Below are 23,310 nucleotides of genomic sequence, written 5' to 3'. Positions count from 1 at the left end.
AATTCTAAACTATGTATTATATATATGCCCAGCACAACCTCTTCTCCGTAATGACTATAAGCATATTGCACCACCTCTCTGTGTGTTTGGCCTGTCCACTTCTGTCAGAGCCGACCATTCAGAGAGGAGTTATTTATAGTCATCCAACAGTAGGCTCAGTCTGCACGTTACCACCTGATGTTTACCAGGTCACTGTTACACCTCTCCTTGACCTTAGGTGATCTTTTCATCAATCACTGACTTGGTATTAAGTCATGGCATGAATTGTGGGCCAAATGCAGTTTTGCAATTTGATTGCTTTCATCAGAGCTAAATCAGTGATTTGATGAAGAGAGAGAGATCGACGATTTGTTAGTGGTTAATAAGACGGTGGGACACTCCCGATGTTGTCCCTTTATTTTGTGTCATATGATTGACATAGACAATATTGCATCATGACCATAACCATAATTTATTCATAACTGCATGGGATTGAAATCTTGATTTGGAGTTGATAATAATGTGTCCACCATCAAGTGCAGTGCACCTATGTCCATCATACAGGATAATGTATTCTATTTCAAATGTTTTTGCTTTCACTCACAAGAAATAAATCTGCTCTTATTGAAATCTGACCTGAGTATTTTGAGATCTTAAGTTGCATTTAAATTACACATGGGCAGAGTCATGAAGAAAGACAGTTGAAATTAAGAAATTCAAGGAAATGGTCAAAATTGTTTAAGTTAAATTAAGCTCAATCATGTCTAAGAGAAATACACTAGAGAGATCTCTTTTTAATTCTTCCTGTCCTCTGGGTGGGTTCTTCAACTTGGTGATCTGAACCCTATGTTGCACAATGGAAACTGACCTCTTGACAGTGACCAAAGTCACCAGACCAAACATGCCATACTATATATACCGTAAGTAATGGCATAGTGTACATGTGGACATAGGAGCCTTAAGTGTTTTGCCTCACAAATGTGAAAGCATATATCACAGTGGTTAAATGGAGATTGATCAAAGTCAGTAATAAGCATTCAGTTATATCAACAGATAAATGTGTGTGGATTACAGGTGTAAACATTTAGGGCCAGTTTGAACCAGTTTGGAATGAACATTCCCATGGAGATTTTTATTGAACTTGTCTTTTAGTCTAGGACTAGGTTTAATCCACGCACAGGAAATTGGCCCTTAAAATATAAATGAACAATTCCACGCAAAACTGTCACGTCCATATCGCCAACTAAATGCCATGGTATTTGTATGACGTGAATGATTATTATCTTGAAATTACTATTATAATGAACGTTTTTCATGTAAGTTCTACAACCAAGAAGAGCGAATGCTCAAATTTCAAGTGATCATCATTCACATCATACCATGGCATTGTGTTTGTGTTATGGACGTGACAGTTTTGCATGGAATTGCCCAAATGTAAAAAAGTGATGACCACATGGTATTACTGTAAATACCTGGGCCAAGATTAGACTTGAGCAAATTGCAATACATCTTCACAACACAAAATTCCCTTCATTTGTGAGAGAAAAGCCTCTTAATAACAAAGTAAGAGAGGTGATGTGAGGGCTAGTCAAGAGTTGAATCACTCTGATCTCAAACAGGCGCACTTTTAAATGTGATTTAGAAGATATTGAAGGTACTTCATACACATACAATGTAAGGCACGTAGTGAGATCACTCATGGTTGCTCAACTATTATCTGAGTTCCATAAGAATAAGTCTTTTAGGCTCATCTTCGTGTCTGTTTTATAATCCCAGTTATATGCTGTTGATGGCTGTTCTGTTGGTGATGTTTTTGCCCCCACAAATGTTGTTTTGTTGGTGATTTTGTGTTTGCTGGTAAATAGACTTGGTTGTTGATTGGCCGCTATGGAAAATCCCCCGCCTATAGCATTACGAATTTCCCACCTCTCCTGTATATCTGAAATTCTCTGTATAAAAATACTCTGAGCTGCTATGGCTCCTGCTCTCAACATCATGGTGGTGGTTGCTGTTTCCCTGGTAAAAAAACAGGCCTTGAACGACACTGAAAACAGGATGATCTTGACCTATGCTTGAATTTCATAATTCTGTTAAGTACACAGAACTGTGCAAATTTGGAGTGGCTTTAAAGTGGCCAAAGACTAGGGTGCTGAGTTTTCAAAGAGTGCAAACACACTAGTATTTGTCGAACATTAAGCAAAGTAACATTCCAGACGGATGTGAAAATGTGCTGTATTGCAGTAAACACTGACACCGAACAATTTGACCAAGATTAGAACTGATCTATATGGAAGCCCATTTCCACCACTATATAAAAAAGTTTTTATTCTCATTTTTTATACAACGACCCAACTTTTTCTGATTTGGGGTTGTATCTTGGAAGTTTGTTTTTGTGATTTGCGGTTTTGTACAGTCGGCAGCTGTTGGCCTATGCATTTATATCAGATGAGCGGTAAACAGTTTCGGACATGGTGTTCTCGCAGGGCATCATCTGACTTCGCAAAGAGTCTGGCCTATTCATTGGCAAACGTTTATTTCCTGGTTGGTGGACACTTGTCTGAAGTTTGAAATCATTGGAGTTCAATCACTAACGTTTGGTAATGACATATGTTAGTTTTTTCTGAATGCTTAAACACATTTTTTGTAACTATGGCTTTTTTTGCAAAACTCTACAGACAAATGGCAAAACCACTCACTGAGTTCGCAAAACTAAAAGCACAAACACTGCTTTGCACTCAGTTTGCAATTTTGTAACACACACTTGGCACAACTGTAGGCACAATGGCTATTATTTACACTATTTTGCCAACTCTCTGGCACACTTTCTCATGTGAAAACTGTTTTAGATAATTAGTTCACTTTGCAATCAGCCTAAGCACTATAAATAAGCCACAGGTAATATACAATGGGTACAATAGAGGGAACAGGAAGAGTGAGAAAAGTAAGAATTAGAGGAGGCTGAAGAATAGGACGTGTAGGTGAAGAAGTAGGAGGAAGAAGAGGAGGAAGAGGATGCGGAGGTGAAGAAGTGAGAGGGAGAGAATGACAAGGACAAGGAGGTGAAGTTAGAAGAAGAGGACAAGAAGGAGCAAGAGGAGGATGGGGAAGAGGAAGGGAAAGCCATAGTTACAAAAGAGAAAGCCATAGTTACAAAAAATGTGCTTACAGTTTTTTCTGATTGCTTAAGCACATTTTTTGTAACTATGGCTTTTTTTCCAAAACTCTACACACAAATGGCAAAACCTCTCACCCAATCAGCAAAACATTGTAGTTCTCTTGAAAAAGCTAACACACCTTGCTTAACTCTTCACACCTTCGTAAAAATGGTGTTTTCGTATCAAACAGTAAACACAAGCCATCACAATAATAAGCACACAATGTGCCAACTACACACTAATGGTATAAATAAAAAAAACACATCTGGCTTTTGCTTTCTCTGTGCACAAGGTAGGCTATGTCAGTTTGAGGTAATACTTTTGTCATAGTTCTGTAAACATACAGGGATCCAAACATCAAGTATTACAGTGTTTATTTAGACACATCAAAACAAACACAAGTGGTTTTTTCCAAGTCAAAACACAAAATACTGTAGTAATTTCACAGAGAAAAACAAAAAAATCAGTCTACATCATGTCGTCTCTCTGGGTCCGGCCACAAAATTTCATCTACATCACATGCAATATTCTCTAGTCCACGGCACCGGGGAAAATATCTTCTGGAATGCCGTATCCAGGCCTGACATGATGCCTGGTCAACATCCCCACATGCCTCCTCCATTGCCTGTAAAAGGGCTATGCGCTGATGGGGATGACAGTCATACACCTTCCAGCGCCAGGCAGAGAAGAACTCTTCGATTGGGTTTAGGAATGGAGAGTATGGGGGGAGGTAGACTACTGTGAAGAGCGGGTGATCTGTAAACCAGTTGCGGACCAAAGCAGCCCTATGGAAGCTAACATTGTCCCATATGATGACATATCTGGTCTGCTCTTGTCCCTGAACATTAGTGAGCATGTCATGTAAGGTGTCCAGGAATGTAATACAGTGTGCAGTGTTATATGGGCCTAGAGTTGCATGATGGTGAACAACGCCATTCTGACTTATAGCTGCACACATAGTGATGTTACCGCCACGTTGTCCTGGGACATTGATCCGGTGTCCAATAATGTTCCTGCCACGTCTCCTTGTTTTAGTGAGGTTGAAACCTGCCTCATCCACAAAAAGCAGCTCATGACCCATGGCATCTGCCTCTAGCTCCATCACCCTCTGGAAAAGACAAAACAAATGCAGCATAGCAGGCCCATGCACAGCACTACAGTATCAAAGTCAAAGTCAGCTTTATTGTCAATTTCTTCACATGTTCCAGACATACAAAGAGATCGAAATTACGTTTCTCACTATCCCACGGTGAAGACAAGACATATTTTACCAATTTAAGTCCACAGACAAACATAAAATTCAAGTAAACAAAAAAGTAAGTAAATAAGTAAATAAGAGGGCACATATAATAATGAAAAAAATAAGAGCAGCAAAATTTGGTTGAAATTGTGCATAGACAGTCAATAAAATACTAGTGCAAAGTCAGGCCAATAAAAGGCCTGGGTAGTTCTGTTTGACCTAAGTAAGAAGGAAAGTGGCATAGTGGTGCAAGTTATGTAAGAGCAGCAGAAGTGTTGTGTTTTCAGGACAACAACAACAAGTTGTAAAGTGTGCAAGTGGAGTAGTGCAGGCGGCCATTGTGGGTCCAATGTCCAGGATGTTATGTAGCTGAGGGTGGAGGGGGGAGAGGAGGGAGAGAGTTCAGCATCCTTACAGCTTGGTGTATGAAGCTGTTGGTGAGTCTGGTAGTGCGGTAGCGCAGGCTTCTGTACCTCTTCCCAGAGGGCAGTAGATCAAACAGATTGTGAGCGGGGTGACTTGCATCACTCACAATTTTGGTCGCCTTGCGGGTGAGGTGGGTGGTGTAAATGTCCTTCAGGGAGGGGAGTGAAGCACCAATAATCCTTCCAGCTGTGTTCACTATGCGCTGCAGGGCTTTCCTGTTGTATTCAGTGCAGCTTCCGCCCCACACAGCGATACAGCTGGAGAGGATGCTCTCAATGGTGCCTCGGTAGAATGTGGTCATGATGGCTGGTGGAGCACTGGCTCGCCTGAGTTTCCGCAGGAAGTACAGGCGGCGCTGAGCTCTCTTCGCCAGTGATGCAGTGTTGGTGGTCCAGGAGAGGTCTTCACTGATGTGCACCCCCAGGAATTTGGTGCTGCTCGCTCTCTCCACCACAGCACCGTCGATGGTCAGTGGCAGGTGTTGGGTGTGACCTCTCCGGAAGTCAACAACAATCTCTTTGGTCTTGCTGACGTTCAGCAGGAGGTTGTTGTCCCTGCACCACGTGGTCAGATGGTCGACCTCCAACCTGTATTGAGTCTCGTCGCCCTTGGTGAAGAGACCCACCAGAGTTGTGTCGTCAGCAAATTTCACTATGTGATTGTTGCTGTAGGTTGCAGTGCAGTTGCCAACATGTACTACTTGGGGCCTCTGACAGAGGAAGTCCAGTAGCCAGTTGCAGAGGTAGGTACTGAGTCCCAGTTTGTCAAGTTTGCAGATGAGTTGTTGTGGTATTATGGTGTTGAATGCAGAACTGAAGTCTATAAACAGCAATCTCACATATGAGTCTCTTTTTTCCAGGTGGGTGAGGGCTGGGTGGAGGGCAGAGCAGATTGCATCCTCTGTAGACCGCTTGGCTCGGTATGCAAACTGGAAGGGGTCCAGGGTGGGGGGGAGAATGGATTTGATATGTGACATGACAAGCCGCTCAAAGCACTTCATGATGATGGGTGTCAGTGCCACAGGGCGGTAGTCATTGAAGCGAAGCAGGATGGAGCAGTTTTCTTCGGCACAGGTATGATGGTGGCAGCTTTGAAACATGATGGGACGATGGCTTGCTTCAGGGAAGTGTTAAAGATGTCTGTGAAGACATCCTTAAGCTCCCCTGCGCAGTCCTTCAGCGCACGACCTGGGATGTTGTCTGGACCTGTTGCCTTACGGGTGTTGATAGCAGCAAGTGTCCTCTTCACGCTGTCGGCAGAGAGGCACAGGGGCTGCTCATGTAGAGGGGGATGGGTCTTCTGTGGGCAGGTGCTGTTTTGTGCTTCAAAGCGAGCAAAGAAGTGGTTCAGGTTGTTGAGCAGAGATATGTTGCTCTCACAGCTCTGTGGCGCGGGCTTGTAGTCCGTGAGGGCCTGAATGCCCTGCCATAGGCTTTGTGCGTTCCTGCTGTCTTTGAAGTGGGTGGTTATCTTGTGAGTGTATTCCTTTTTTGCTTCCTTGATGCCACGGGACAGGTTGGCTCTCGCTGTTCTCATGCCAGCTTCATCCCCAGCTCTGTAGGCTTTGTCTCTGGCCCTCAGCAGCCTGAGGACATCCCCTGTCAGCCATGGCTTCCAGTTAGCCCGAGTGATGATGTCCTTTGTGTGGGTCACATCATCAATGCACTTGGTGATGTAAGAGGTTACAGTGTCTGTATACTCCTCTATGTCTGTCCGGTTGTTGTAAGTGGCTGCCTGCTTACATTTCCCAGTCTGTTGTGTCAAAGCAGTCTTGGAGAGCATCGGAGGCTCCCTCAGGCCACACTTTTACCTGCTTACGAACCGGTTTGTTCCCTTTTACCCTTTGTCTGTATGCATAACAGTGATATGGTCTGAAAGTCCAATGTGGGGGAGGGGGGTGGCTTTGTATGCACCTTTGTGTGTAGTGTAGACCAGGTCCAGGATGTTATCTCCTCTTGTTGGAAAATCAACATGCTGGTGTAGCTTTGGAAGTACAGTTTTAAGATCAGCATGGTTCAAATCTCCAGTGAAGATGGTGAAACCGTCTGGGTGTGCCGTCTGTTGTTCACTGACAGCCTGGTACAGTTCACTAAGAGCCGCTTTCTTATCGCTGTTGTTGTTGGTAGGCGGGATGTATACTGCGACTAGCAGAATCGCAGTAATTTCCCTTGGCAGGTAAAAAGGACGGCACTTTATGATCATAAACTCTGCCAGTGGTGAGCAGTGTTTGCATACTACTACAGTGTCCCGGCACCATGTACTTCCAGATTCAGTACCAATGATACTATAGCTTACCTGCACATAGTCATATCGCAGTTGTTTTACACGGTCACTGTTTCTTTCAAAAGGGACCCTGTAGACTTGTTTCATGCGGATACTGTTGCGGGCAAGTATACAAGATAACGCAGAAATGCTCACATTATTTATGTTTTGGAAGTTGATGTAATCCTCAATTATGCGCTGCTGTATTTCCCGTAGCCTTATGGCATTATTTGCAATCACCATATTGACTATATGGGTCTCTTGTTCAGCAGTGAACATTCTTCCTCTGCCCCCAACATCTGGACGTCTAGCAATTCTGTAAAGTAACAATGTCATTATTTTTACATGTATGGTATTGTTGTTTCTCATTAGAGTATGGCAGTGCTACAAAACTTAGTGAAAAGTAACTGTACCAACCGATTCTCATTTCGAAATGTCCGTATGATGCTTGCTACAGTGTAGCGGCTCAAGTTAGGCTGAACCCGTTGGCCAGCTTCCCTCAGGGTCATTCCATGGTTGATGACATGGTCCACTATTGTAGCTCTGATGTCATCAGTAATTCTATTTCTTACTCTTCTTACCCTTCCTCTTCCCCCTCCTCGTCCTTTTCTTGCTCCTCCTTGTCCTCTCCTTCTAACTTCACCTCCTTGTCCTTGTTGTCCTCTCCTTCTCGCTTCTTCACCTCCGCGTCCTCTTCCTCCTCCTCTTCCTCCTACTTCTTCACCTCCACGTCCTCTTCCTCGGCCTCCTCTAATTCTCACTCTTCCTGCTCTCTCCATTGTACTCCACACAGACAGCTTACCTTTGGCTTATTTATAGTGCTTAGGCTGATTGCAAAGTGAACTAATTATCTAAAACAGTTTTCACATGAGAAAGTGTGCCAGAGAGATGGCAAAATAGTTTAAATAATAGCCATACATGTGTATGATTTGCCAGAAGTGTGTTGATCATTTGGAAATTGAGTGTAAAGCAGTGAGTTGTGTTTACAGTTTCGCAAAAAGAGTGCTGTGCAGTGAATTGTGCCTACAGTTGTGCAAAGTGTGTTACAAAATTGCAAACTGAGTGCAAAGCAGTGTTTGTGCTTTTAGTTTTGCGAACTCAGTGAGTGGTTTTGCTATAAGTATTAATAGTTTTAGAAATTGTGCTATAAGAATCACAGTTGTGTTTAAGCATTCAGAAAAAACTGTAAACTTGTATGATGAAATCTGTGGTCAATTTTTAGTCAGAACACCTGACAGATATGGATCAAGAGTTTGACCTCCTGGGCATCCATGGTTCTTTCTGGATTATGATGACATTTGACAAAGTACTTCAAGAGAGCTGAAACCAGATATTTATATAAAACATTACAAAAAAATGAAGGTTTAACATGTTTCTCCTTCTGCAGGCCTCTCTATTAACTTGTCAATTTTCACAGTTTACTTTTCTGAGAGTAGCAGTGTGAGATAACATAGGCCCACCAATTAGACTGTTGTTGACCTGTAAATATGTCTTTGTTGTATGTTCTTTGTTGTTGGTTGTAGCCTACCTAATGAAGAGCTGCCTGTCGGTCTGGTAGGAAAAAAACTGTCTTTAGATCTGAGCAGTACCCTATATAAAATGAGCTGCATGAATGAGCAGACAACAGTTGAACAGTATTTGGAACTGAGTGGGTGTGGAACTGTTCCCACAAGGACATGTAAAAACATAGCATAACAGAAAATAGCAATCCTAGTTGTTAGCTATTGGTTGAATTCCTTGATTGTAAATCTATGGAAAGCAACATTTTTCTTACTTTGTGCCTCGACTTTGGTTTTGTCAGTATGATGCAATAATGATGCAATTATCTTCCCACATCTCCTAATGGTGCATTCAAGGCACTTCGGAATGACAAGGACCGCCCCCGTGGCTACTTTGTTTTTCCGACAGCAAGTGTTCATGTGCTTTGCCGTCGGAATGTGTGACAAACACGGATGCCACAACAAAGGTTAAAACATAACACGCACTAATCCTAAATAAACAACTGTATTTGCTTAAATTATAGTGAGACGCTTGTGAAAGAAAGATATGCAGCCTTCAAGTGAAAAACAGGTACAGCTGGAGAGGATGCTCTCAATGGTGCCTCGGTAGAATGTGGTCATGATGGCTGGTGGAGCACTTGCTCGCCTGAGTTTCCGCAGGAAGTACAGGCGGCGCTGAGCTCTCTTCGCCAGTGATGCAGTGTTGGTGGTCCAGGAGAGGTCTTCACTGATATGCACCCCCAGGAATTTGGTGCTGCTCGCTCTCTCCACCACAGCACCGTCGATGGTCAGTGGCAGGTGTTGGGTGTGACCTCTCCGGAAGTCAACAACAATCTCTTTGGTCTTGCTGACGTTCAGCAGGAGGTTGTTGTCCCTGCACCACGTGGTCAGATGGTCGACCTCCAACCTGTATTGAGTCTCGTCGCCCTTGGTGAAGAGACCCACCAGAGTTGTGTCGTCAGCAAATTTCACTATGTGATTGTTGCTGTAGGTTGCAGTGCAGTCATGCGTCAGCAGGGTGAAGAGCAGCGGACTGAGCATGCAGCCTTGGGGGGCCCCTGTGCTCAGTGTGATGCTGCTTGAGGTATTGTTGCCAACACGTACTACTTGGGGCCTCTGACAGAGGAAGTCCAGTAGCCAGTTGCAGAGGTAGGTACTGAGTCCCAGTTTGTCAAGTTTGCAGATGAGTTGTTGTGGTATTATGGTGTTGAATGCAGAACTGAAGTCTATAAACAGCAATCTCACATATGAGTCTCTTTTTTCCAGGTGGGTGAGGGCTGGGTGGAGGGCAGAGCAGATTGCATCCTCTGTAGACCGCTTGGCTCGGTATGCAAACTGGAAGGGGTCCAGGGTGGGGGGGGGAATGGATTTGATATGTGACATGACAAGCCGCTCAAAGCACTTCATGATGATGGGTGTCAGTGCCACAGGGCGGTAGTCATTGAAGCAGGATGGAGCAGTTTTCTTCGGCACAGGTATGATGGTGGCAGCTTTGAAACATGATGGGACGATGGCTTGCTTCAGGGAAGTGTTAAAGATGTCTGTGAAGACATCCTTAAGCTCCCCTGCGCAGTCCTTCAGCGCACGACCTGGGATGTTGTCTGGACCTGTTGCCTTACGGGTGTTGATAGCAGCAAGTGTCCTCTTCACGCTGTCGGCAGAGAGGCACAGGGGCTGCTCATGTAGAGGGGGATGGGTCTTCTGTGGGCAGGTGCTGTTTTGTGCTTCAAAGCGAGCAAAGAAGCGGTTCAGGTTGTTGAGCAGAGGGATGTTGCTCTCACAGCTCTGTGGCGTGGGCTTGTAGTCCGTGAGGGCCTGAATGCCCTGCCATAGGCTTTGTGCGTTCCTGCTGTCTTTGAAGTGGGTGGTTATCTTGTGAGTGTATTCCTTTTTTGCTTCCTTGATGCCACGGGACAGGTTGGCTCTCGCTGTTCTCATGCCAGCTTCATCCCCAGCTCTGTAGGCTTTGTCTCTGGCCCTCAGCAGCCTGAGGACATCCCCTGTCAGCCATGGCTTCCAGTTAGCCCGAGTGATGATGTCTTTTGTGTGGGTCACATCATCGATGCACTTGGTGATGTAAGAGGTTACAGTGTCTGTATACTCCTCTATGTCTGTCCGGTTGTTGTAAGTGGCTGCCTGCTTAAACATTTCCCAGTCTGTTGTGTCAAAGCAGTCTTGGAGAGCATCGGAGGCTCCCTCAGGCCACACTTTTACCTGCTTACGAACCGGTTTGTTCGCTTTTACCCTTTGTCTGTATGCGGGCATTAGCAACAGTGATATGGTCTGAAAGTCCAATGTGGGGGAGGGGGGTGGCTTTGTATGCTCCTTTGTGTGTAGTGTAGACCAGGTCCAGGATGTTATCTCCTCTTGTTGGAAAATCAACATGCTGGTGTAGCTTTGGAAGTACAGTTTTAAGATCAGCATGGTTAAAATCTCCAGTGAAGATGGTGAAACCGTCTGGGTGTGCCGTCTGTTGTTCACTGACAGCCTGGTACAGTTCACTAAGAGCCGCGTTCTTATCGCTGTTGTTGTTGGTAGGCGGGATGTATACTGCGACTAGCAGAATCGCAGTAATTTCCCTTGGCAGGTAAAAAGGACGGCACTTTATGATCATAAACTCTGCCAGTGGTGAGCAGTGTTTGCATACTACTACAGTGTCCCGGCACCATGTACTTCCAGATTCAGTACCAATGATACTATAGCTTACCTGCACATAGTCATATCGCAGTTGTTTTACACGGTCACTGTTTCTTTCAAAAGGGACCCTGTAGACTTGTTTCATGCGGATACTGTTGCGGGCAAGTATACAAGATAACGCAGAAATGCTCACATTGTTTATGTTTTGGAAGTTGATGTAATCCTCAATTATGCGCTGCTGTATTTCCCGTAGCCTTATGGCATTATTTGCAATCACCATATTGACTATATGGGTCTCTTGTTCAGCAGTGAACATTCTTCCTCTGCCCCCAACATCTGGACGTCTAGCAATTCTGTAAAGTAACAATGTCAGTATTTTTACATGTATGGTATTGTTGTTTCTCATTAGAGTATGGCAGTGCTACAAAACTTAGTGAAAAGTGACTGTACTAACCGATTCTCATTTCGAAATGTCCGTATGATGCTTGCTACAGTGTAGCGGCTCAAGTTAGGCTGAACCCGTTGGCCAGCTTCCCTCAGGGTCATTCCATGGTTGATGACATGGTCCACTATTGTAGCTCTGATGTCATCAGTAATTCTATTTCTTACTCTTCTTTCCCTTCCTCTTCCCCCTCCTCGTCCTTTTCTTGCTCCTCCTTGTCCTCTCCTTCTAACTTCACCTCCTTGTCCTTGTTGTCCTCTCCTTCTCGCTTCTTCACCTCCGCGTCCTCTTCCTCCTCCTCTTCCTCCTCCTCTTCCTCCTACTTCTTCACCTCCACGTCCTCTTCCTCGGCCTCCTCTAATTCTCACTCTTCCTGCTCTCTCCATTGTACTCCACACAGACAGCTTACCTGTGGCTTATTTATAGTGCTTAGGCTGATTGCAAAGTGAACTAATTATCTAAAACAGTTTTCACATGTCACAGTGTGCCAAACAGTTGGCAAAATGGCATAAATAATAGCCATACATGTGTATAGTTTTGCTAGGAGTGTGTTGATCATTTGGAAATTGAGTGTAAAGCAGTGAGTTGTGTTTACAGTTTCGCAAAAAGAGTGCTGTGCAGTGAATTGTGCCTACAGTTGTGCAAAGTGTGTTACAAAATTGCAAACTGAGTGCAAAGCAGTGTTTGTGCTTTTAGTTTTGCGAACTCAGTGAGTGGTTTTGCTATAAGTATTAATAGTTTTAGAAATTGTGCTATAAGAATCACAGTTGTGTTTAAGCATTCAGAAAAAACTGTAAACCTGTATGATGAAATCTGTGGTCAATTTTTAGCCAGAACACCTGACAGATATGGATCAAGAGTTTGACCTCCTGGGCATCCATGGTTCTTTCTGGATTATGATGACATTTGACAAAGTACTTCAAGAGAGCTGAAACCAGATATTTATATAAAACATTACAAAAAAATGAAGGTTTAACATGTTTCTCCTTCTGCAGGCCTCTCTATTAACTTGTCAATTTTCACAGTTTACTTTTCTGAGAGTAGCAGTGTGAGATAACATAGGCCCACCAATTAGACTGTTGTTGACCTGTAAATATGTCTTTGTTGTATGTTCTTTGTTGTTGGTTGTAGCCTACCTAATGAAGAGCTGCCTGTCGGTCTGGTAGGGAAAAAAACTGTCTTTAGATCTGAGCAGTACCCTATATAAAATGAGCTGCATGAATGAGCAGACAACAGTTGAACAGTATTTGGAACTGAGTGGGTGTGGAACTGTTCCCACAAGGACATGTAAAAACATAGCATAACAGAAAATAGCAATCCTAGTTGTTAGCTATTGGTTGAATTCCTTGATTGTAAATCTATGGAAAGCAACATTTTTCTTACTTTGTGCCTCGACTTTGGTTTTGTCAGTATGATGCAATAATGATGCAATTATCTTCCCACATCTCCTAATGGTGCATTCAAGGCACTTCGGAATGACAAGGACCGCCCCCGTGGCTACTTTGTTTTTCTGACAGCAAGTGTTCATGTGCTTTGCCGTCGGAATGTGTGACAAACATGGATGCCACAACAAAGGTTAAAACATAACACGCACAAATCCTAAATAAACAACTGTATTTGCTTAAATTATAGTGAGACGCTTGTGAAAGAAAGATATGCAGCCTTCAAGTGAAAAACAGGCAAATTCCCAAGTTCACATTAAAACTGTTGGACATGAAAGGCCACATGGACTACAAATGAACTACAACGTTTTCACTGGGGAAAAGGTTTTTCCGAAGCCCATGAACGCTAGGTAGCACCTCCCCAGGAGCATTTGCCGCCGCTAGGGTGCGTCTAGATTTCTAGGCTAACTAAAGACATGACGAGATGAGATTTGTTTTCACGAAAAACAGATAATGATAAGCAGACTAGGAATCAGAGGCTGAATCGTATTGAGTCAATAGCTTTATTTTGCATGACCTTGATCAGAACAGTAATGTTTTCAGAATGTATTAACAACCTATCAAACATGATGATTTCACGCAGGGTTAGTGCCACCTCCGTAGACAGGCTCTGGTGTCACGAACTCCATTTCGGTGAAGACAAACTATGAAACATTGCTATTGCTATGCAACCTTGACTGGGGGAGTCACGGCGTCTGAAGCGTGCACTAGCTTAGTGCTTCTTACTGATATATTTCTACTTTAACGGCACCGACAATCAAAAAACCCAGTGGAAACTAGATGGCAGAAGTGTGTAGGCCAATCGGCCCACCAGCTTTTTCTACTTTGGCACCTACAGATGTTTGACAGGTATGATATTTCGAAACGCCATGTTATTTCCCATAGACATTCGACGCCCGGAAGTTAGGTGTATCCGGATGTTTTCTCCGGAATAAGTCCCGCCTCCTAACTTCCGTATCCATCCAACCTTCGGTCGTCAAATCAAAGATTGTTAAGGCGGAGCAAGATGTTTCATCAGGAGCCACTTCCGGGAACCCGGATCGCACGAGGGGGGGGTCAAAATCCCCCTTTATGCAGAGCAGAGGCAGCGACTGCTCCATTGAAGTCTATGGGCATAGCTCAGAATTTCACCACATATGCTAAGGTCTTGGTTCTATAGAGTTAGGAATGTGAATTTCGGGCACGTTTTCATGATCCTCAAACCCTTCTGAACATTTCAGGTACATTTTTAGCATTTTTGAGCATTCCCGTCTGGAGAAAATCAACCTTATATCAGATGTGCGCCGGTTATTTATGCAGCTGCTGTTGGCCGGTTGCAACGTACGCTCGTCAATACGTCATCGACACGCCTCTTTATGCAGACAGGATTCGATCCCCATTTCGCGCCCATAGACATGAACTACGACGAAGTATCTTGCTCCGCCTTAACAATCTTTGGTCAAATGTCTATGGGAAATAACATGGCGTTTTGAAAGATCGTACCTGTCAAACTCTGTAGGTGACAAAGAAGAAAAAGCTGCTGGGCAGATTGGCCTACACAGAAAATCTAGTGGAAACTAGATGGCAGAAGTGTGTAGGCCAATCTGTCCACCAGCTTTTTCTACTTCGCTACCTACAGATGTTTTACCGGTATGATATTTCGAAACGCCATGTTATTTCCCATAGACAATCGACGCCCGGAAGTTGGATGGATACGGAAGTTACGGAGGCGGGACCATAGACAGTAAAAGAAATGGACGAACAGACTCCGTCGTTTTCAATGGGAGGGCACCGAGTCAAATAGAACGATTTTTCAGTTGGTCCCCCCAGTACTGCGCAGACTCACACTTAACTTCGTGACGTTAGCCATCGAACTGAATCTTGTAACTCATATGATAGATACACAGAAATTCTTCTCACACTTCCTTCGCCTTCAAAATTGAATCAAAGTTAAACATTTATTTATGTATTATTATTAATATCATCCTCACCAAGTCATGTTAATGTTGAAGCTACCATACATGATCATCTTCAAAAACAGTCAACAAAACAAAAAAGTTACAGCCTTGAAGCTAATCTTCTTTCCACTTTTCCGACCTACGGTCAATCCATCGAAAACCTCTGTAATGATTAGTGCCGTTTTTAAAAAAATTAGGTTTACTTGTTTTATTATTATTAGGTTGCCTCTGTGTAATGCTTTACCTTAACATACGGTCGTGTATGCTAGGTTTTGCTTATGAGTTACCGTCATAGACAGTAAGGTGGACTGAGCTTCTTATCCAAACAATACGGTAATCTCCCTACGGCGCGAAAGAGAGATTACGTCAAAGCTAGCTTCCCTCCAACCGAACAAGCTAACCATTCTTCTTACGGGTAACCAACGTTACGGATGAGGTAGTGGAGTCTGTTTTGCCTTTGTCGTGTTTATGTGGATTACACAGAAGCTACAATATCGGCACAGGATATATGTTATATGAAGTTATGGTATTTCAAAAAAATCCTAGAATGAATGGACTTCTATGGGAGTTAGCAGAGAGGTGGTCCCTCCAGCCTACGTCGATTCTTCTACTTCCGGGAATTCGCCTGCCCCCTTGGGCGGGACTTATTCTGGAGAGGTCTATTTACATACCAAAGAGGGCAATGGATCACTCCCTATGGGATGAGACCAGCATGCCTAATGAGTCGTCTGTGATTGGTTTATACTACATGTCCACGTGCACCCGGTGTGATCTTGGGTTTAACACCGTGAGAGCGTTCCACTTTGATGCGAAAGAAGGTAGCCTATGTAACGTAGATCCAACTGCAAGGGAATTATTACCTTCAATGAGTTGGAAGTAGCAGTCCCGGACAAATCCACTGACCATGGGCCGGCAGACAGAAAGAGCATGCCACTAATATAAGGAAGAGCAGGCAAAAGGCTATCTTGTTTCGCCAATTATCCTGGTAAGTTAAAACGCAGGTTTGTCACTCACTCCGAGTTGTGACTAAGTCAGTTGAGCAGGCCTTTTAAATGGCTTTCTTGAAATCACTAAAGTGCAAGAAATCATTGGAAGTAGGCCCTACAGTGTCTTGTCATATCCTATTGTGTTTGGGTCTTTGAAATGTGTTTGTTTTTTTAAGTAGGCCTAGATCTAAATCACGCTTTGTAGACATGAACCGTCTAACCGAACTATCCGTAAGCGACCACAATGTAACTAAACAGGAAGAAAAGTAGCCTTTGCCTACACCTGTAGCTTCTAAACACAAGGAAATGCGGCCATATCAACGACAGCATTATTTTTTTCTGTCGAATGAATAGTTATGACGATTACACTGGATTTTTAGACGTTATTGTAGCTTGATGGCACTTTTTTTTTTTTTTTACACGTTTTTATTTACACGTTGTGTCGGAAAGACTGTTCCTGCGGTTATTTAGCCTGTATTAGGGCTAAGTTATTTATTTGTTAATTTTCGAAATCAATCAGTTTAAAGGACTTTGTCTTAACCAACCTGTAGATCTAATCTAGGTCTGATCAATTCTCAGAGTAGGCTAGACTAATCCAGGGTGACTGCTGCTTTTGCAAATACCCTAGGCCTATCCAGTATCTTTCTTTGTATAGGGTACCCTAAATTGATCAAATTATTGACAATCACTGTTCAAATTATTGATAATTATTTTACATTTAACGCTAATTGGTGTTGGATGTAAAACTTGCAAGACTGTTGGACTCGCGTGCGCTTCAGATTGTGAACACTAGAGGTCGCTCCAGACCGCCTAGTCACAGTCCTGATTCATCCCAGTAAAGCGGTCTTCAGAAGCTTGTTGGTGATAGTCTATTGTAGTATGGATGTATGTATACTAGGGCTGTCAATCGATTAAAACAAATAATCTAATGAATGACACACTCTGTGATTGATTAATTAATGTAAACTAATCACTTACATCCATTTTTGCTATGAACATATCTTAAAAACAAGTTTGGCAGATGAGTGAATCAATGAACAGCCAAACCAACATTCTAGAGTTTAAAGTTCAACGTGTCTCTCTTTTATTATGATTTTCCCTTTGGGTCAAGCATCAGCATAGTTCCTGGTGTCAGATTTTTTGCATGATAAATGCAAATGACTGAAGTTACCACTCACTTACATGTGCAGAGTAGGCTACCCTAACACCAAGGTAATGTGTGGAATACCACCCATGATTTATCCTATTTTTGGCCATTCAAACATGTAGATTTTTATTCACATAATTACTAGGTTGTTGCCTATGGGCAGCCGTGGCCTACTGGTTAGCGCTTCAGACTTCTAACCGGAGGGTTGCCGGTTCGAACCCTGACCTGTAGGAACAGCTGAAGTGCCCTTGAGCAAGGCACCTAACCCCTCACTGCTCCCCAAGCACCGCTGTTGTAGCAGACAGCTCACTGTGCCGGGATTAGTGTGTGCTTCACCTCACTGTCTTCACTGTGTGCTGAGTGTGTTTCACTAATTCACGGATTGGGATAAATGCTGAGACCAAATTTCCCTCACGAGATCAAAAGAGTATATACTTACTTACTATACCTTTTCTATCCAGTAGGGGGGGCAGTCCAGGATAAACTAGAAAAGCATTTCCTGAAGGAAATGCAGTGCATGAAAATGCAAAAAATATGATGTAAAATATCATACAGAGTAAAAGCAAACTATATTGGTTGCTAGGTAGATGAGGTTTAATATAGTTAGAATGAACTGAACAGTTAAATAGGTGGATAGTTTAAATGGTTAAATTATTTGCTAGGTAGATGAGGTTTAACTCATTGAATGCCAAGCTGTTTTCAGAAGCTTTGTCCTAGAGTGCCAGCAATCCAGACCATTGTTGATTTTTGTACAGCCACAGCATATTCTGTGTTATAGCTATGAACACATACAATGGCTCGTTTGAAAGGTGAGACTTTAAGCTCTGTGGGTGCAAACCGTGTATTTCTACACGCCTTTGTTCCTGAGAAATCCTGCTAAACAGTGGCTAGTTTTCATCAAAATTCCTGTTTTTCTAGAAATGGAGATATTGCGTCTTTTATGACCTGAGAAGTGTTGCCTGCAAAGTTTCTGGGAAGAGATCTAACGAGACCTGCCACCTAGTGATAAACCCCACGAAAATAAATGACCTGATTTTGACCTGGCGTGCATGTCACTGATATAGAGAAATCTCATGTAAACGCAAGATCTGGACATTTTATCTGGACGTTTGATCTTAACTCGGCTTTTGATGGTTGCCTCTTTGTTTCGAATCAGTCACTGATTAGCCTATATCATGTTAAGTCTATGGGTACATTTTGAATAGGTTTTTTATTAATAGTTTAAAAAGTATAAAAGTTACAAAGATGAGAAATACAAAGCCCAGATTTCCTAAGTAAGACCTACGTAACACAGTTTGAATGAAGTTTCTACATTAAACGGTTGAAGCTGCATTAACTGTGTTGGAAGAAGAAGAAGAAGCCTAGGAAGAACAGTACAGTGCATTTTCATGCACTGTAAAAATAGCAGAGCCTGAGAGAGAGCAGTTCAAGAAAATAAACTAAATAGTAGGAACAAAGAAATTATAGCAGCATAGCCTACAAGTGCAAATGGAAATGTAATGTGTGAAGTCATTGGAATGGAAATAAATGTTACCATCTTCTACATACTTTTGTATAAACATTTTGTCTCAGTGTGCAACAAATGTAGTCAGGAGTTTGTCGGTTAGTTAGTCGGTCATAGGGTAGGCTCAGCAAAACGTTAGCAAAGAACAAAAAACTTTGACAAGGCTGGCGGCCTATTTTATCATCAAGAGGTGTGCTAACTCGTAGGCAAAGATTCTATAGGTAACTTGATCAACCGTCTCTGTCGTAGGCCTAACTCCGGATTGATTTGCATTGAGGGGCTACTTCAGACTTGACGAACTCCTATGGTAGGCAACAGAAGTTCCTTAGGTCTACTGCAGAAAAAGTAGATTGATGCTCCTGTCAACAGTATTGGTCTGGGCGTTCTTAATTAAATGTAAGCCTAGGCTAAATGTGTCATTGAAAGCAGTGCTTTCTTGTCTGCCTCCTTCAGTCATGATAGCCAGACTGCACTGGGTCAAATGTCACTATGAAATGCGATTGATCAGCGTTAAATTTTTGTTATTTTGACAGCCCTAATGTATATAGCTGTTGTAACGACCATCTGCCCAGGTTATTGACACGTTTATGTTCTGTCTTCTAATAACTAACACTTTATGCAGTGTTGCAGGCTATCCTATGTAGGCTTCTATGAAAGTTTTTTTAGAAATTAGTTTTTAAAAATTGCAATACATCACCATTTTTCACAGTTTCACAGCATACACTTTGTAGCCAAAAGTAGTGTATGATTTTAGAATTTCTCTGGAAATGTTTGCCCATTCATTTAGAATATTATTTGAGAAGTTAGGCACTGATAAAAAGGCTTGGCTCACTATGTCTGTTCTAGTTTATCCCAAAGATGTTTGTTTTAGAGAATCTTTTTCTGAGAGGGGCCAGTCATTTTATTTCCATACCAAAGTCACTGAAACATGTTTTTATAGACCTTGCTTTGTGCACTGCCACTGTTTGGTCATGCTGGTGGAGGGATAATGGGATACTCTGTTTTTGTCAGAGATTTATAATGTATAGCTGCTTTAACACCAAGGCACCAAGAAAGAATGAACTTTGGAACTTGTTAATGTGCAAAGATCTGCACTGGGTCAAATGTCACTATGAAATGCGACCAAGAAAGAATGAACTTTGGAACTTGTTAATGTGCAAAGATCTTTTATGTCATGAGAAGTGTCTGTTTAGTGTGGTCTATTTAACTATTAGATAATATTTAACGATTGTCCTAGATAAAATCTATTTTAGCTGCTTCTCTGCATACATTTCAGTTTACTTTGTAAATATTTGAGAAGTAAAACTGATGTGACATTTGGCCATACTGGTATGTAATAGCCTTTACCAAAACATAAGCTCTTTGCTACACATGCAAGCAGATAATGATGACTAATGAATTTATTTATTTTATACAGTGCACACTACAGTTCCTCGTCTAAGTCTGCCATGCCAGTAGACTTAGCAATGCCACTCTTCCTGGCAAATGGGGACTTCCATGGGAAAAGGTGCTCCGGGCCTGTAAAAGCTTTACAGCCATGTCTGAACCAAGATGAAGGCCAAACAGTCAAACGAGGTTGCTCCCAGCAGTGGTCCAGTTTGGACGAGGTGAGCACACTCAAAGCAAAGAAGAAGCAGGTGTCTTTTGCTGACCACAGGGGCATGGCTCTCACCAGGATCAAAGTCTTCTCGGAGTTCGAGGATCCCATCATCCCCCCGCTCAACATCCAGGAACTTCTGCGCTCGGCGCTCAGCCTGTCAGAGAAGGACACGCTGGTCCTCGCCTTCACCCAGCCGTCATCCGACTACCTGCTCTTCCGCCAGCGGCTGGAGCGCGACTACGTCTGCCTGGAGCACTGCACGCTCCAGGAGCGGGCTCTGGTGGGCACGGTGAAGGTCAAGAACCTGGCCTTCGAGAAGTCGGTCAAGCTGCGCATCACCTACGACACGTGGAAGAGCCACGTCGATGTGCCGTGCCAGTACGTGAAGGCCACCTACACTGACGAGAACCGGGACACCTTCGCCTTCGAGGTGAGCCTGCCCAGTGACTTGCGGCCGCACGAGCGTATCGAGTTTGCCATCCTCTATGAGGAGAGCGGAGTACAACACTGGGACAGCAATGAGGGGCAAAACTACAGGATCGTTCCGTCCTCGCTGAAGGTAGAACACCAGAATACAAGTCCAATACAAAATGACACCAGTGACTGGGGCATTCACTTTGACTGCTATGGGAGCCCCAGATGCTCTCATGGGATCTTCCCTAATTGGCCAGGATATGCAAGCTATGAGGAAATCGGGCCTTACTACTAGTCCTTGTAATGCTACTAGTCTTTCAGACCTGTTGTCTTCATATTTGCCAATGGAAGATTGAGATGGCATCTTTTTTCCTTTGCGTGCAGGGTAAAGGTAGTACCACTTTCTGACCTCAGACACACTAACTCAGAACTAAGACGGTGTCTTGGCTTTATTACACCAATCCAAACAGGATGAATTCAAAGAATGGGAATGTGCACCTGTGCAATATTGCTTCTTGCCTGTAAGGGCCCGATGTTGGTTTTCCATTTGAGGAACATTTTTAAGAAAACAATTTTTTTTGTCCAATTTTGAGAGGCACAAAGGTATGTTGTATGCATCCTTCAATGTGTTCAGGATTCTCTCAGAACTGGCCATTTCGTGTTTTTTAGATTCCTCACTCAGATGAGCTAATGTTTGTTGTGTATGTTTGAGTGTCTGTGTGATGGAGAGTGGGTGAGTGAGCAAAAAGAGTGTAAACCCAGTTATGGTATTTTCTGACACAGCTGCTACTTTATTGAGTTTATTTATGAGTATGACTGGGGACTTCTGTCCTTATGATGTGCCAATATTAATTGTCATTGGTCTTAAGGCTGTTTTTAATGGCAAAGTACTTTAATTGTTTGCGCTGAGGAAAGGCATCATGAATAAGACCAAAATTATTAATCTGATTGTTGGATTGGGAGGGAGAATTGAGAATGGAATTGTTCCTTTTGATTGCAGTCACATAATAGAACTGTTAAAAGGTGTGGTGCTTATTTGTTGAACTTTTAAATGTCTTTAAAGCTTTTAGTTGTTTTAACATTGGGCCAGGAACACTTTTTTTTTTTTTTCATGTTCACATCAGATTCTTGTTCCCTTTTGATGGGTATTAATCTTTTTGTTTGCCTTTTGGAAATTATGTAAACATGGTGTCTTCAATACCACAATAGTTGATTAAGTGAATGTCTGTTTTCTTAGTTTTTTCTAATTAGTGTTAAGTGATTATAGGGATGTGCACATTCACAAGCACCTGCTACCGTTTTGTCTGTTATGCAGTTGCAATCAGCTGCTTTTTACTAAAAGGTGTTTCACATGTGAATTTACAACTGTGAATCTGTGTAATTTTGTGTCAGGGATATATTGATCTCTGGTGTTTAATTTGAATGGGAATTGTAAGTCATTCTTTTTTTTCTTTTTTGAAAATAATAAATACATACAAATACATCTGATGTAGTACATGCCTCTTACAGGATGATGGCAGTATTTAGCTACTATCCATTAACCATCTGATGTTAAGTCCTGTCTGTTTTGATATCTATAGGCCTAGTGGCCTATTTCAACATCATGAGTACCAATGCCTATCCATACCATGTGCAGTCAGTGGCATTATCATATTGTTGTGTACATCCATCACACCAGGAGATGGCTATAAACTAGTTTCTCGGGTAAATGTGAAATTGAGCAGTGCCGACTGTTGTAGTGTTTTGTGGTTAGATTCATTTTTGAAGCCGTCAGTTAGAGCTTGCAGCTTGCTCTTGTAGCCTACAATGAATTAACATATGCGCGAACTAAACCATTAAATGGCCATAATTGCATGTTATTTTTGGTAATGTTATAGGCTAGCTGTCAAAGTGTTGACATATGACAACAGCCCAGAGGATGTCCGCATGTTGATGTCAGAATGTTAATACTGTCCATATTCGATAGACATAGAGGGGTTCAGTGTATTCTGTTCCATATGCTACGCAGATGTTGGCAGGCACATGCTTGATGCATATTTGCGCGAATGTCATTAATGGCCGAGCACCAGATGTGTGATATGACCCGGTGCATAGACTACACTAATGTTTCTCCACACGTTTCAGCGGCGCATTTCGCAGCGTTTGCCACGTGATTGCTATGTCCTGGCTACCCCCACCCGCTTCAGAGCGATCAGCTGAGCGCTCTCCGTGTGTTGCTTACGCGTGACTTGGAGGCCTTTGGGTAGAAAGGAAGGCGGCAGCATCCAGCGACTCAACGATTTGACATTCGTGTGCAACTCTTATCATCGATTTAGGTACAGTGCCTGACATTACGCTTTGTAGTCTATCAAGCACGAAGCACCCAGCTGTTTGGTAATGCGTAGGTAGGCTAACTGTCAGGCTTATCCGTGCACTTCCCCAACCATCTCTTTTTATGCATTCATTTCAGGGACTCATTGAATACACCATACGGGTTTTTTTTTAGTATAAATACTATATTTCTTTTATTTAAATATTTTACAACTTTTGAAAACATATTTACAGAAACTATTCTTGCAGTATCACACTGTACACACAGAAAAGTGTAGTTCTCATTCAAAACAAACATCTGCTTAAAGACTGAGAGGAGACTCATCTTGA

General features: G+C 42.7%; 1 protein-coding gene across 1 annotated transcript; it reads left to right on the top strand.

Moving 5' to 3' along the window:
* The first annotated feature begins 15,739 nt into the window (after positions 1 to 15,739).
* Positions 15,740 to 22,152, top strand: ppp1r3b (protein phosphatase 1, regulatory subunit 3B). Its single transcript, XM_042060318.1, has 2 exons — positions 15,740 to 16,004; positions 20,074 to 22,152. The coding sequence occupies exon 2, from the start codon at positions 20,105 to 20,107 to the stop codon at positions 20,963 to 20,965; it is 861 nt and encodes a 286-aa protein (XP_041916252.1). The 5' UTR covers positions 15,740 to 16,004; positions 20,074 to 20,104; the 3' UTR covers positions 20,966 to 22,152.
* Positions 22,153 to 23,310: the final 1,158 nt, after the last annotated feature.

Source organism: Alosa sapidissima, chromosome 13 (assembly GCF_018492685.1).
Source record: "Alosa sapidissima isolate fAloSap1 chromosome 13, fAloSap1.pri, whole genome shotgun sequence".
NCBI lineage: Eukaryota > Metazoa > Chordata > Actinopteri > Clupeiformes > Clupeidae > Alosa > Alosa sapidissima.
The sequence above is the reverse complement of the archived record's forward strand: the minus strand, read 5'-3'. Positions and strand labels throughout refer to the sequence as shown.